At 44.5% G+C, this 14,163-nt stretch overlaps 1 protein-coding gene across 5 annotated transcripts in view; it reads left to right on the forward strand.

Moving 5' to 3' along the window:
* DOCK7 (dedicator of cytokinesis 7) overlaps positions 1 to 13,977 on the forward strand; it is a 109,849-nt gene extending 95,872 nt beyond the window's left edge. For 2 of the 5 annotated variants that reach the window (XM_072868992.1, XM_072868994.1), the window contains 7 exons: positions 4,420 to 4,545; positions 5,945 to 6,034; positions 6,760 to 6,996; positions 8,794 to 8,937; positions 9,833 to 9,939; positions 11,006 to 11,173; positions 12,789 to 13,976. In XM_072868992.1, the coding sequence (XP_072725093.1) occupies positions 4,420 to 4,545; positions 5,945 to 6,034; positions 6,760 to 6,996; positions 8,794 to 8,937; positions 9,833 to 9,939; positions 11,006 to 11,173; positions 12,789 to 12,831 (915 nt within the window). In that variant the 3' untranslated portion in view covers positions 12,832 to 13,976. Of the gene's footprint in view, positions 1 to 4,410; positions 4,546 to 5,944; positions 6,035 to 6,759; positions 6,997 to 8,793; positions 8,938 to 9,832; positions 9,940 to 11,005; positions 11,174 to 12,788 lie in introns of all 5 variants that reach the window. The other 3 variants (XM_072868995.1, XM_072868996.1, XM_072868993.1) reach the window with 3 other exon arrangements.
* Positions 13,978 to 14,163: the final 186 nt, after the last annotated feature.

The following is a 14,163-nucleotide window of genomic DNA, read 5'->3' on the forward strand; positions in this document are numbered from 1 at the left end:
TTGTTCCTGTGAAAAGTCCCAGCAGATGAGGCAGCACAGCAATTCCGAATACATACCGTAGGAGTGTAAATGATCTGTGTTCAATAGCCAGCAAACGTGAAGGCCTGTGAGCATGTATTTTGATTAGCCTGCCCCTAAATCGACCCCTGGAGAAAATCGTGTCATTGGTTATGATTCTAACATCACTCAGTCATGTTTTACTGCATGGTAAAAGACACCCATGGTTTCTGTTCTCGTCTGTCATCGTGCTCCTTCATTGCCACACTTTTTCTGATCTTTGTGCTTTGTAGCTTTCAGATTTGTTGCATGTTTTGCCCTTTTTCCTTATTTTAAATACCTTAATTGATGCTCACCCTTTTTTATTTTAAAGTTTATTTGCTGCCAATTTGCTGCTTGTTTGTTTTTTGGAATTTCCCTAATTAAATACTTTCTGTTTTCTCCTCTATCGCCCTGGTTGCTGACCCTCCTCCCCACTCTTACTATTGTCTGTTGTGGTAAGTTCCTACTTGTGGAATTTTTTCCCCCCCTTTCTCTTTTTTTTTCCCCCTTTTTGTTTTTTGTTTTACACTGTGGAAATCCCAATTTCATTTTACCAAAGAGCTATGCCAACAGCAGGACCCCCCCTCATGTCACAAGGAAAGTAGTATTGCCAACTACAAGCACTGAAGTATCCTGAGTCTGGCACCAATGCATTTCTGAGACCTGCTTAAACATACCAGGTGGTGGGTTTTTCTGCTTGTGTCTTTGTTCATTGAATAAATGTTGAATTAATTCTTTTTGTTTACTTTCCAGTTAGGAAAGTTGTTAGGAAAAATCTTTCCATGCTATGCCATGAGAATTCGAAAATGCTTTTTAAAGTATGCAGGGTGAGGTTGCCATTGAATAGCAGGACTCCAGGAGCTGGTACTTTCAAAAAATCAATATTGGAAGACTTGTAATAGTTGGCAACACTGCAAAGGACCTTGGGTTAAAATTGAGCAAGAAAATAACAGTGCTCAGTCTGGTAAAGATGGTTGGATTTTGCATTCTGCGCAGTGTGTATGAAGGAGTTGCTTTTATTCCTACATACTTCGGGCTGACTCTGCCTTCAGGCAGCTGCTGCTGTGTTGGTCTTGGTGAAGAAAGCAAATGACCACTCTTGCATCTGATTTTTCAAATATTGTTGGCAAAGCTTTTTGTGTGCGTGCAAGAGATAACTCTAAAACTTTATTCCCAGCAATTTTGAAAGGTATTTACCATGCATAATAACAAATCATGAACCTTCATAAATCATGATGGCTGTTATCTGCTCTGCCAGTTCTGTAATGGCTATTCAGTGTTCACCTTCATTCTCTTCTCCTCCCAAAGACCTATTATTTTTCATAAAATAATAGGAGATAAAATGCTTTTAATAATTTCTCCCTCATATCTGCATTTTTAGCTCTTTTCAGAAACAAGACCATGGAGTATTTTTAAGTTATTTGTTTTGTTTTCAGTACAGCGATTAGATAGACTTTGGTATTGGCTAAATTTCAATTAACAATCCTAGTACAGAGCCATCCCATATTTTTAACGCCAGGCAAGAAATCGAGCTCTCCTAATCTCAGGGGGCTGGTAGCTACTGAATGTCTGTGTGAGGTAAGGAATAGCCTGCAGGCGTTCGCTCTCCCGGAGCAGTGTGTTTCCAGCCCCTTGCTCCCAAGTACAGATCCCCCAACATGAGTCACGTGCGTTTTGTGGCTGATGGATCCAGGGCTTTGTGGGGGAGATGCTTTTAGGGGCTAACCAGTGCTACTCACTGCCGGCTTTTCTCCCTGGAATCCTTATGATAACTGAGTTTCAGCAACTGGATTTATCAGGAAAAGCCAGTGCAGCTGGTCTTCATGACGATGAAACAAGTACATAAGTTGGGAGCTGTCTTCACACAGGGACACTGAATCTCACCGGACTTCCCTGCTGCTACCACTCCTGGGACTTCCCAATGCCCCATTACTCTTATTTTATGTATTTAGTAAATGCCACCAGAACTCCTTATTAATTGATGCTGATCAACAGACAGCATTTTCTTCCTCACTCGCTGTTGTTTTTACAGCAACATATATGTACGCTGCCCATAACAAATAGGTGCCTGGGCAGCTGTCCGTGTGGCGGATACCTCGTGGGGACCAGGTTCTGCAAACACTTCATAGCCTGAAAGTCACTCATCAAGTAGGTAGGAAAAACACATGAGTTAGAAGAGCAGCAGTGTGTCCCCCATCGCTGGGGCCTGCCCTGTGCCCGTGGGTTGGGACAGGATCCCACCAGCTTCCACGTGGAGCATGCCCAGGCCCTGTATAAGGTCTGGGGAGATGTCTCGTATGGCAGTTCCCATTGGGCACACGTGGTGCTACCTTGGGAAGTGCTTTGAGAAAGAAGCCTTGGAATCATAGTCTTCTGCCTATAACATTGAGATTGAATTGAAAAAAATAGCACAGGAAGCTGGAAATGCTGGGCATTGAGGGATTTTAGCATGGGTAATATTGTCCAGAACTGTGGCTTTGAAAAGATAGTGATGAGTAAATTAAGATGATGTAATTAAGATAGTGATAAGTAAATTCAGTAGGCTGCTCATTCCTGTATGGGTCCAGAGGGACGGGCACTGGAGAAAGACAAGGAGTCCAGGGAAATAGCTCCCAGATTTTGCCAGATGGTACTTCCAATAAAACAGTAATAGCTTTGCAGCTGGGGATCGCACCCTGGGAGGTGCTTCTGGGGATGGCTGTGGCGTGACGAAACCCTGTAGTCTACGCTGGCAGGTGGAGCTGGATAAAAGCCCCTCTCTGGAAGAGGGGTGCTTGGAGGGACAGGCTAGAGCAGGGGTCCAAGGAGCCGCCCGTGCCGCATTAAGCATATGAGCAACTCTCGGTGCGACTCCTCGTTATCTTAAGTTGGAGCGTGTATCTACGCTCTTGCCAGAGCAGAGCTGATGAATTTGTATCTCTCGATGTCCCATAGTAAAGCCAAGATGTGGCCTGCCTGTAGTAAGCAAGGCTGCTGCTGGCTCTGCTCACGTCAGGCTTCCCTTCCACTTGAGAGCTGGGCAGCGGCGAGCTTTGCCCTCCTGAAGGCGCTTGGGGTGGGCAGCAGCCCTCGCCCCAAAAAGGCAACGCCGTGTCCTCCTGGCTGTGCCTCGGGCGAGAGGGGCCGAGCCGTGCCTGGGCAGCTCCAGCATGACGCCCCAGAATTTCCTCCAGGCCAGGAGAATGGGTGGCTTGCCGTGACAGTGCTTTTTCCAGTCTCTGGAGTTTGCCTGAGGGTTTTTTTAATTTTAGTTTGGCTTATTTATCCTCTTTGCCTTCCATAGATCATGTTCACCGTCACCACAAGAGATCAGTTTTGCCATAGCAAAATACTAAAAAAAAAATCATACACGGCAGCCAGGAGGTCTGTAAGCGCTGTTTGAAACCAAACACTAGCCCAGATTCAGAAACACTGAGTGTTAAATACTACATCACACTTTCTCACGAGAGTAAAGGTGAACATTTTAGAGTTTCTTGCTGAAAGGCATTTCTGGTTTGTGCATGCAGCGTGAGTTTTTTTAACAAAATCAAAGGTGTGATTTATTTTTAAAGCGTTTTTCTTCTCTCTCTCTCTCTCTCTCTCTCTCAGATTTTCTTCATTACTTTTCCAGCAAAAGTTTTTCTTGTTTCTCTTCTTTTGTTGCATTTCTGGGCCAAATTCACCACTGGCTCAAATGGAAGCAGGTACATAATACAGTGGATTGCATCTGCTTTCACCAGGAGTGACTTTGGCCCTCTGTACTAGACATTAGTTACTAGAAGAGAACGTAACACTTTCCAGTTGACATGCTATTTAAAAAGCACTTGCGTGTGTGTGTGAGTGAACTGGACATTGACTTCGGCCCAATCCTGCAATTACTTGAGAGTGGATTATGGGGGTTCTGGTGTGGGTAATTTTCAGGGGTGTCTGTGTGCAATATCCTCCCTGCGTGCTGCGGGCTGTCAGCAACTGGACTTCCCCATGCCTGTGCCTACAGGCTACGGACCAGGCTAAGGCGTGTCTGCATAGGGTTTGAAGAGCCTGAAATAATTACCCAAACGAAGGGACTTGCCTTTGACTGTTCCTCAGAAACATCCGACACCTCCAGACTCCTCCTGGGGTGGGAAAAGTCATTGCAGGGTTGGGCTAATGGTCGTAACTGATCCATATAATTTCATGTTAGTTTATAATTTCATTGCGGTGTTTGCTGCTAAATGCATTCATGCTGAGTTCCAGGTGTGTTTTTCTTTCCCTTCTTTCTTTCTTTCTATTTTTTTTCCTTGTTTTTTAATTTCTTCTTTATTTTGCATAAATTCAGGAGCCTGCCTGCAGCCATGCTTGGGGGTATGCACATCTCCACACTGAAATAACCTTTTGTTTCTCCAAACCTAGGATGGAAAGAGGATGTTTGGCACCTACTTCCGGGTTGGTTTTTATGGAACTAAGTTTGGAGACCTGGATGAGCAAGAGTTTGTTTACAAGGAACCTGCGATAACAAAGTTAGCAGAAATTTCTCATAGGCTCGAGGTGAGATGATTGTGGCTGACCTCAAGTTCTGTCTGTGAGTTGCAGTTGAACTATTTTGCATCAGTTATTTAAGAGCTGCGTTGCCAAATTACAGGAAGTAGTGGAAATGAAATTCGTTGGGCAAAACCAGCGCTGTGCGTCTCGGAGCCTGACACAAGGCTGAGCTTAGAGGAACAGTCACTTGGCAAAACAGTTTGCAGAGCCCTGTGCAGTGACCCAGAGCTGGGCCTGATGTCTCCTGTCCTCTTGCCAGTGCCACCTCTGCAGGAGGCAGGAGGAATGCAGAGAGAGGAGTCCCACAGGTTTTCCCTGATCTTGCAGCAAGAGCTGCAGACCTGCTATGATCATTCGAGAGTTTGTGGCATATCATACTGTGTTTGCATTTCTCTTCAGCTGCCTGGTGTAAATGGGATGACCTGGGCTTGAAAAAAGGTTGAGATGCCTTTCAGGATCTGACTTGCAGAAAGTATTGCATTTTGCTGTCATTTTGTTGCCTTCACATCATGTTCCTCTCTCCTAGAGATTGAACCCTCTTAAGGTGGCTGAATTTCAGAGCCCCTGAAGTGGGACATCACAGGTCTGAAATTTGTTTCGGCCGTGAACAAGCAAAGGCAACTCTGATTAATCTAACTGGGGCTTGGGTGCAGCTCCAGGTACCACCCAGTGATCATCTGTACCGTGTAATGGTTAGTCTGGCCTGGTTTTGTGCTAGCTAACCTGTGTCTAGATAATGTCTTAGCACAGTTTGGGGGTCAGCATGGGTCAGAGACTGTTCCCAGTAGGTGCTGTGGACAGATGAGGCCATCCCCAGTGGGAGAGGAAGAGCGTTTAGCAGCATGGCTCTGGGCCATGCCATGCTACTTGTTCGTAGGGCCAGAGGACAGACCTGGCCCTATTTTATTTGCTAGAATAGATCTGATGTCATGTCATTGCTCACAACAATTCAGCTGCTGTCACGCTGCGCTGAAAGCAGCAGCGTTGTTTGTGGTTTAAGCGCATGAAACTGAGTTCACCCATTCACCCAGCCCAGCAAAGCTGCGCTCTGATGCGGCACCTGATTTCCAGGCAGATCCCGTATTGACCCCAGTTTTCAGTTGAGCTCACAGACACACAGCAAGCTCAAATGGCTTGTTCAGAACCACGCAGCGTGTGTGTGTGCAGTTGGAAGGCTCCCGAGTTCTCCTGCCTTCCAGGGCATTAGGCTTGTTTTTTCCTGTTGCCCCTGGAATGCGACTGATTTAATTCTCCTAGGTTCAGCAGATCACATTGAGCCCCGGCACAGCTACTGTTGAAGGCATGTGGAGCTTCACCTCCCCTGAATATGCCTTTATCTCTCCAACCCCCATCTCTGATGGCTGCATTTGATGGTTTCTTTCAATGTATTTGCTCTTGATTGTAGGGATTTTACGGAGAACGGTTTGGTGAAGATGTGCTTGAAGTCATTAAGGACTCAAACCCTGTGGACAAATGTAAACTCGATCCTAACAAGGTAAGAACACAAGTACAGGTTTAGAAGTAGAACTGGTCCTGAATGTATGCAAACACAGTGGAACAAATCCTGCCCTGAATTTCAACAAGTAGGCAATGAAATCCATGTACAGAGCATCTTGTGACTGCATGGGATGAGAGCTGGGGAAAATCATCCCAGCAAAGGAAAGCAGAATTAGGCATTTTGTTCCCTGCCCCAGGCCCTGCCCTTGTAGTGGTTGGTGGGAAGGGAGGAGACGAAAGCTCCCTTTTGCCTTTCCCTGTAGTCTCCGCTGAGTGCAAGGAAGGAAGGAAGGGAGTTTGCCATTCACTGGCCTCTGGCTTTTCTGCAGCTGCAGCATTTTGTCATTCTTGTGCCATGTCCTTTAAGCATAGCAGAAATAACAGGAGCATGCCTAGGAAACAGGACTGTGGCTTAGGACAGGGCATCACCTGCAAGGAAAGGAAGGAAACGCTTCATGTGAAGAGCATGAGAGCAGAGGGGCAGTGTGCTGTATTTTATCCAGTCCAGAAACTGCTGAGCAGCTACCAGCACCCCTAGCCCCTGTCAATGTGAGTGTGATTTTTCTGAGTGAAGGCAAAAAACAGTCCTAGTTCTTCCAGAGGTGGCTTCAAGAGGAAAGAAAGCAAACTGGGTTACTGCACTGCTAAAAAGCAGGGCGTAGGAGTCAGCTCTTCTCCTCTGGCACTGTACCTCACCATGCACACCTGGGTTCCTTCCTGCAGGCCTACATTCAGATAACCTATGTGGAGCCATACTTTGACACGTATGAGATGAAGGACAGGATAACTTACTTCGACAAAAACTACAACTTGCGGCGTTTCATGTACTGCACGCCCTTCACGCTGGACGGCCGAGCTCATGGGGAGCTGCATGAGCAGTTCAAGCGCAAAACAATCCTGACGACGTCCCACGCTTTCCCTTACATTAAAACCAGGATAAACGTCATCCACAAAGAGGAGGTGAGGCCTGCACTCTCAGGGGCTTCCTCTGTTTGAAGGGAAATATTACACAAGACTAAAGGAAGTGGATGTTGCTGAAACTCATGCATAATATACTATTGTATGTGTAGTTTGATAGCACGGCCACGTCCCTTCACGCTGTCACAGCCACGTCCCTTCACGCTGTCACATTAACACAGAATCACAGAATCGTATATGTTAGAAAAGACCTTTAAGATCATCGAGTCCAACCATAAACCTAACACTACCAAGCCCACCACTACACCATGTCCATAAGCACCTCATCCAAATGTCTTTTCAATACCTCCAGGGATGGGGACTCAACCCCTTCCCTGGGCAGCCTGTTCCAGTGCTGGACAACCCTTTCAGTGAAGTAAAATTTCCAAATATCCAGTCTAAACTCCCCTGGTGCAACTTGAGGCCATTTCCTCTTGTCCTATGGCTTGTTACTTGGAAGAAGAGACCGACCCCCACCTCGCTACAGCCTCCTTTCAGGTCGTTGTAGAGAGCGATGAGGTCTCCCCTGAGCCTCCTTTTCTCCAGGCTGAACAACCCCAGTTCCCTCAGCCGCTCCCCATCAGCCTTGTGCTCCAGACCCTTCCCCAGCTCCGTTGCCCTTCTCTGGACACGCTCCAGCCCCTCAAGGTCTCTCTTGGAGTGAGGGGCCCAACACTGAACACAGTATTTGAGGTGCGGCCTCACCAGTGCCGAGTACAGGGGCACGGTCACTGCCCTACTCCTGCTGGCCACACTGTTCCTGATACAAGCCAGGATGCCATTGGCTTTCTTGGCCACCTAGGCACACTGCTGGCTCATATTCAGCCAGCTGTTGACCAACACCCCCAGGTCCTTTTCTGACGGGCAGCTTTCCAGCCACTCTTCCCCGAGCCTGTAGCGTTGCATGGGGTTCTTGTGGCCCAAGTGCAGGACCAAGATGCACCCTCTTGGCCATCGCTAGTCTACCTTTCCCCTCTCTGCTAAAGATACAGAAATTCAGCAAAGAGCGAGAGCAGACAGAGCCGTCATGAGCTGCTCCGGCTGTTCACTGAAGGGACTGTGCATAAGACCCCTTTAATTTGATTTTAAGAATGCCTTGTTTCTATTGAGCTTTTCCCTGTTCCTGTTCAACCTAAACTAAAACCAGACCAATTTAGAAATGCTGTATGTCCTGCCACCTCTTTCACCAGTGTGTGCAGCTCACAGCAGCTGGTATACACAAGGGCCCTCGGTGAGCTTTGTAGTAATGCAGGTTGCTCCCTTCCATTCTGCTTGAACAACGTGTCCCGTTGCTCCGAGTTACAGCTCACTTGCGTGGCCTCAACGGACCCAGGCCAGTGGGGTCCTGAGGCCTTATAGAGAGGTTTATCCCAAAGCTATGTTAATTTTTCAAGGGTAGGTAGGAACTGATGTGATGCCTGGGACACAATGAAAAATGCGTTTTCATGCAAGGCAGGGAACCTATGGGTGTTTAGGCACTGACATAGTGCTGTAGCCGTGGGTAGTTGGTTGCAGTGACCACAAAGGGACACGAATCTGCCTCCTCAGAAGCGATCTCAGGAAGCTCTTGAGTACCCAGATGTAGAAACACATTTTAAAAATCAAACTTTTTCTTGATGTTCCTAAACCAAGACTAAGAGGATGCATTTCTAAAGTGCTTCTGTTCAGACTGTCAGTCCTATTGGTGTCCTCCACCACTTCAGTGTGCCACCCCAAAGTGACCTTGGTGTTTCTGAAAGTATATGTCTGGTTGACAGTCTCAGCCATAACAAGCATCCTCTATTCTGGCTACTTGCTTAGATCATTTTGACACCCATTGAAGTTGCCATAGAGGACATGCAGAAGAAAACACAGGAATTAGCTTTTGCAACCCACCAAGACCCTGCGGACCCGAAGATGCTGCAGATGGTGCTACAGGGATCAGTAGGTACCACAGTAAATCAGGTGAGGATCGCTGTCCAAGTTGGAGACACTGGGGTAGTGCCTATCACTCAGTGCAGTGCATGCTCAGTGTTGGGCCTTATTTCTAAATTACCTTGCATTTTTTTCCCCGTTCAGTCTGTGGGATGTGTTTAAGGTCACTGGTGGGTCTAGACCAGCTGCTCTCAGTGACTTTGCCATTTGAGTAAGAGTCCTGAAAATGTGATTAGATCTGGAAAGCAGCTGAGAAGAGACAGCCCTCTTCCCCCAGTTACCTGCTCTTTCCTGGCATTCACAGTTGTTTCTGCCTGCTTCTCCTTCTCCCTTAAAAAACAACAACAACATAAAAAGCTTTATTACTTTCCCTTTGGTTAGCCAAGCTCTGGTGGGTGGAAGCAGGATTGTGTCCTGCAGTGGTTTTTGAACAAAATGGAAAGCAAAACTAATGAATGGAGAAAAACTGAGGAAAAACTGAGGGAGTATCAGTAAAGCTCTACTAATGCACAAGCTGGGAAAAAATCAGCTGGAGTTTCAAGTTCTGGGCTGAGTTTGCAGTGCTGGCAAACACTTCCTTGGTTCCATCTGCATTGTTTAAACTTTGTCTTGCTTGTGAGTTGAGCAAACTTTGTCAAGAGTCCTTATAAGAGAAAACAAATGTAGAATCTGTGCATTTTCTCACACTGTTTTCCAAAAGCAGAGTTTAATTTAAAAAAAAAAAAAAACAAACCAAAACTAAAAGAGATTCAGTTGTCATGATGTTTGGTGATTTATGCCAGATTTACCAGCTGCAATTCTTCAAGATGCACTCTGTAAGGAAATGTTGCATTTTACGAATGTTTCTGCGTGCAAAAAGTTTCTCCAGCAATTGGATATGACAGATGGTTCCAAGAAACTTATTTTTTCTCTTCTGCTCCTAAAGGGACCATTAGAAGTTGCACAAGTTTTCTTGTCTGAAATACCCAATGATCCAAAGCTCTTCAGACATCATAACAAACTACGGCTCTGTTTCAAAGACTTCACAAAAAGGTATGGAGTATTGTCTTCAAACTGCCTGGCAGACGCAGTTATTACTACCACACCAGACAGGAACACCTACAGTAACACAGAGGGTATTGGGAGAGAGGAGTATTCATGCTGTAACTCCATCTGTCCAGTTTGCATATGCAGCTGTATTCCTCAGCTGCCCCGTTGGTTCCCTGTTTCTCTGGTGCTGCAGGTCCATGACTTAAGTCATATCAAGTGGCTGAAGTCATTTGGCTTTGTTGTTTATCAGGAATGAATTAGTGATCACAGTTCAGCTGTGAACAAGTGTTCCTGTTTCAGAAAACACAACTAGCCACGCTGGCACAAATGAACTCACAGCTTGGCAGGGTCAGGAGAAACTGCTGAATTGGCCAGGAGATTTAATTTCCTTCTGAAGTGAATTTCTCCAAATGGAATGGAAGCATGCTAGCAGAATTCTCTCAAGAAATGTGCCGGCTGCTCTGCTTTCCTCTTGAGTAATGCAAACTGCAGTCTCAGTCCAGCATCATTTGCAAGCACCAAGGAATTTTTTAAAAAAAGCTGAAATAAAAATGTTCCGTGCAAATAGATCCAGTGGCAATGCCATTTTCCCATATGTAATAAGTAGCATTGATGATACAGTTCTTTTCATACCCTTTGTTAAAATTACATCTTTCCAAGTAGAAGAGTTCCTGATGAACATCTCATAGTCTGCCATTTATTAATCTTTCCTGGGGAGAGCAGTAGATCTATCGATCTTTAAATCCTCTTGGACTGGAGGTGGCTATGTGGAGATCAGCTTTTCGTTTCTCTTCAGGGATGATAAAAGTAACTAGAGAGTAAATTAAAATTAAAAAGGAGTTGCCATTCTGGAAGTGAAATGGAAATTGGAAGTATGACACCCTCTCCTTTCCCCATGGACACCAACTGCTTTAGCTGAGTCTTTATTACCCAAAAGACAAGATAGAGAAGGATATTATGTGTCTTCCCAGAGGAACAGAATTATTTTTTTTGTACTATTAGATTAACAAGTCTCTAGCAAGCAGGTCCTTTTTTATGTGCCCAAGTTTCACAGGCTTTTGTTTTCTAGATGCGAAGATGCTCTGCGCAAGAACAAGAGCCTGATCGGTCCAGACCAAAAGGAGTATCAGCGAGAACTTGAAAGGAATTATCACCGGTTAAAGGAAGCTCTCCAACCTTTGATAAATAGAAAGATCCCACAGTTGTATAAGGCAGTGCTGCCGGTCACTTGCCACAGGTGGATATTTGATTTTACTCTTTCTGCAGAGATCAGGAAGGTGTAAAACTGGGGTGTCTGATCTTCCTGGTGCATCTGTGACATCTATTTGTTTTCAATTATGGCTCTTTTGGCTGAGTCTATCCCTTTTCCCTTCTGTCCTGACCTCAGAGCACATCCCCTTCCCAGCAGTTATGGTAGGTGGTGTTTGCAATGGTTCCTTTTGTTCCTGATCAGTGAGGAATTTTTTTTCATCCTGCATCCCATTCTTTTTAGATTCAAAACCACCCTCAGTGTGGCAGGACTTTGACACTTGTTTGTTCACAGTGGAACTGGGATGAGGAGTTCCAGGGGCAGGCAGGGTGGAAAAACAGTTGGTGTCTTCCATGCTGGAAGACGGGTCAGCTGGACTCTGGGCTTTTTGTTCGTCTGCAATGAGACTGAACATAAAAGCCCCACAGGGAATGTATGAAGCAGGTCAGAGCCTGTAGCACTGTCATCCACTGGCACCAGCTGCGGCTGAGCAGGGGGACTTTGAGTGCATAAAGTTTCTAACGAGGCTCTGGCTCCCAAAATAGGGGCAGAAGTGTTTCCCAGCAGGTACTGTCTACATAATCTTTGGCTTGAGAACCCCTGTTGTGTCCCCTGTCAGCAAGGTAGGCTAATGCAGTCCAGCAAGACTGCCCTGGCATCATGGTCTCACACCAGTGAGTGGAGTGGGGGTTATTTTTGGGAAGGAGCATCCTTAGCACTGAGCAGGACAGTGACGGTGCTTTTAACGACAGACCCTTTAGGAGATTTGTGTGAATGTGGACTTCAGCTCACGTCCATGCCGTTGGTTTAGGAGAATACAGCTCTGGTTTTGAACCTCTCCTCATGTAAGTGTTGTTTAGAGGTGAAGAGCAATGACAAGCATAAAAAACGTTGTGAAGAGAGAAACTCAGCAAAATTATGTTATAAAAAGAGCAAGACTTAGTGCTGGATGAAGAAGGAAATGAGTGTTCCTAGCTCACACGGCAGTGCTTAGCGATGTTTCTGTAGCTGAATTTGATCTATTTTTCTGTCTGCTGAATACTGCAGAAAGGTGGCCTTTCCTCATTACCTGGGTTCATGACTTTTTAAGCTCTCCCCAGATCACATACCATGTCCTAGCTGTTCTCTTGCTGGCGTCAGTTTTCACTGGCTGGGGCGGGCGGAAGGGACAGTGCTTCCCTCCCCATCCAGGTGGGAACCTCACAAGCACGTTTGTCGTGGTAATTATTTTCTAATCTTGTGAAATTCAGCCTGTGCAGAGAGTCTAATACAGGTATTCCAGGCAAATTCCACTTAGAGATTTATTTGAAAGACTTAAATAAGATTTCAGTAGTGCAGGTGGTTTGTGCTTCTTCTCTACGTACACATGAATTAAACATTCTGTCAGCTTTCATGTCAGTAAATCTTGGGCAGTTAAGTGATCCCAGATACAGACCCAAAACTAATTCATTTGAAAAGCAATGAGTTAATGTCAGTGGACTTAATTTTTGTAGTAGCCAGCTGTAGAAAATACTGGAAATCAAGTACAGAATCATTCATCGGACGAGGCTTCTTATTTCATCATGGAAAATATGAGCTCATCATTGTATTTTCTCTCCCTCAGAGACTCCTTCAGCAGGATGAGCCTTCGCAAAATGGATATCTAAACGAGTTAAAAACCAAAATAAAAAAGCACTTAAAATTAAGGTTTTGAAAAGAAAGAGCCTTGTTATCAGCGCTGGGAATCAAAAGAAGTTTTATTGTGAAATAAAACTTGGACTTCATCCTGGACATCCCACACACCTCTTCCTCCATCAAAGTGTTCAGTGGCCAAAAATCATTCTGAATTGTCAAATGTAGACTTATCAATGTTTGAAAAAAAATCATGACAGTGGTATCCAGAGTATTGGTGATAAGCTGTAAACTTACCTGTTTTTTAAGGCATTTTTATGACTCAAAGGTACACTAAACGCATTTACCTTTATTTATAGCATTACCTAATGTTAAATTTATTTACTTTTAGTTCCTATATTTAATTTATATTAGGACCATACACAAATGCATTTTTGAAGTTTTTAATGTAGTGATGATGGTTATTTTGATGGTACTATTAAATATGTGAATGTTTACACTTTAATTCCCTGTGCATTGGACTTCAGAGCTCGTCATCCTTGGGAAAAAGGTTCAGAGTAAGGTAAGTCTTACAGTAACACTTCTTAACCAAGTGGTATTTTTTTACTATCCCTATCCTTTTTCCTTTGTAACTCTGAATATGAATTGCTGCAAAGAAAAAGAATTCCATCTGTAGCCATCAGAAGAGTCAAGGCGCATCTTGTTACCACTTTACCTCCTTCAGTACCAGCGAAGGGGAGTTTCAGCGTGACTGCTGTGTGACGTGCTCATTTCCACCAGCTAGGAAGTCCAAACAGCACAGTAATCTCATCATGACTTTAAATGTACAATTCAGCTTAGCAGTGTACATGCAACTAGACTGCTTTTTTGTGTCCCTTTTTCCATTTAAAAAGTAATTTCATGGGGAAGAAGAACAAAAACTGATATCACAGTATAAGTTAAAAGCTTACATAGAAAGCATTCTTTGCATTGTTATTTATGTAAAGAAAAACATCTGTTTTACAGCAGTTATTTTGGTGGCTAACACAGCACTTCAAGGAGACATCAGAATTGGAGCTGAGTACACAACTCCTAAATCTAGTCCTTTATATTTTTCCTGTCTGTATTGAACAAGGTCCCTTGGAAGAGGTGGTATGTGATTAAACACAAGCTTATTCTCTCTCTATAAATACCTAAATATGCGTACATATACATGTATCTATATAAAAAAACAAATTTGATAAACATACTCTTCATAGATATAAAAATATAAGGAAAAAAAATCCATTTTATACATGAGCTTTTAAGGTAGCAAACAACTATACATCATCACTTCCAGGTTGTGAGCATTTGACTTTTGAAACCTAAACAGTTTTTACCTTCACTTC

This window comes from Ciconia boyciana, chromosome 7, assembly GCF_034638445.1.
Source record: "Ciconia boyciana chromosome 7, ASM3463844v1, whole genome shotgun sequence".
Taxonomy (NCBI): Eukaryota; Metazoa; Chordata; class Aves; order Ciconiiformes; family Ciconiidae; genus Ciconia; species Ciconia boyciana.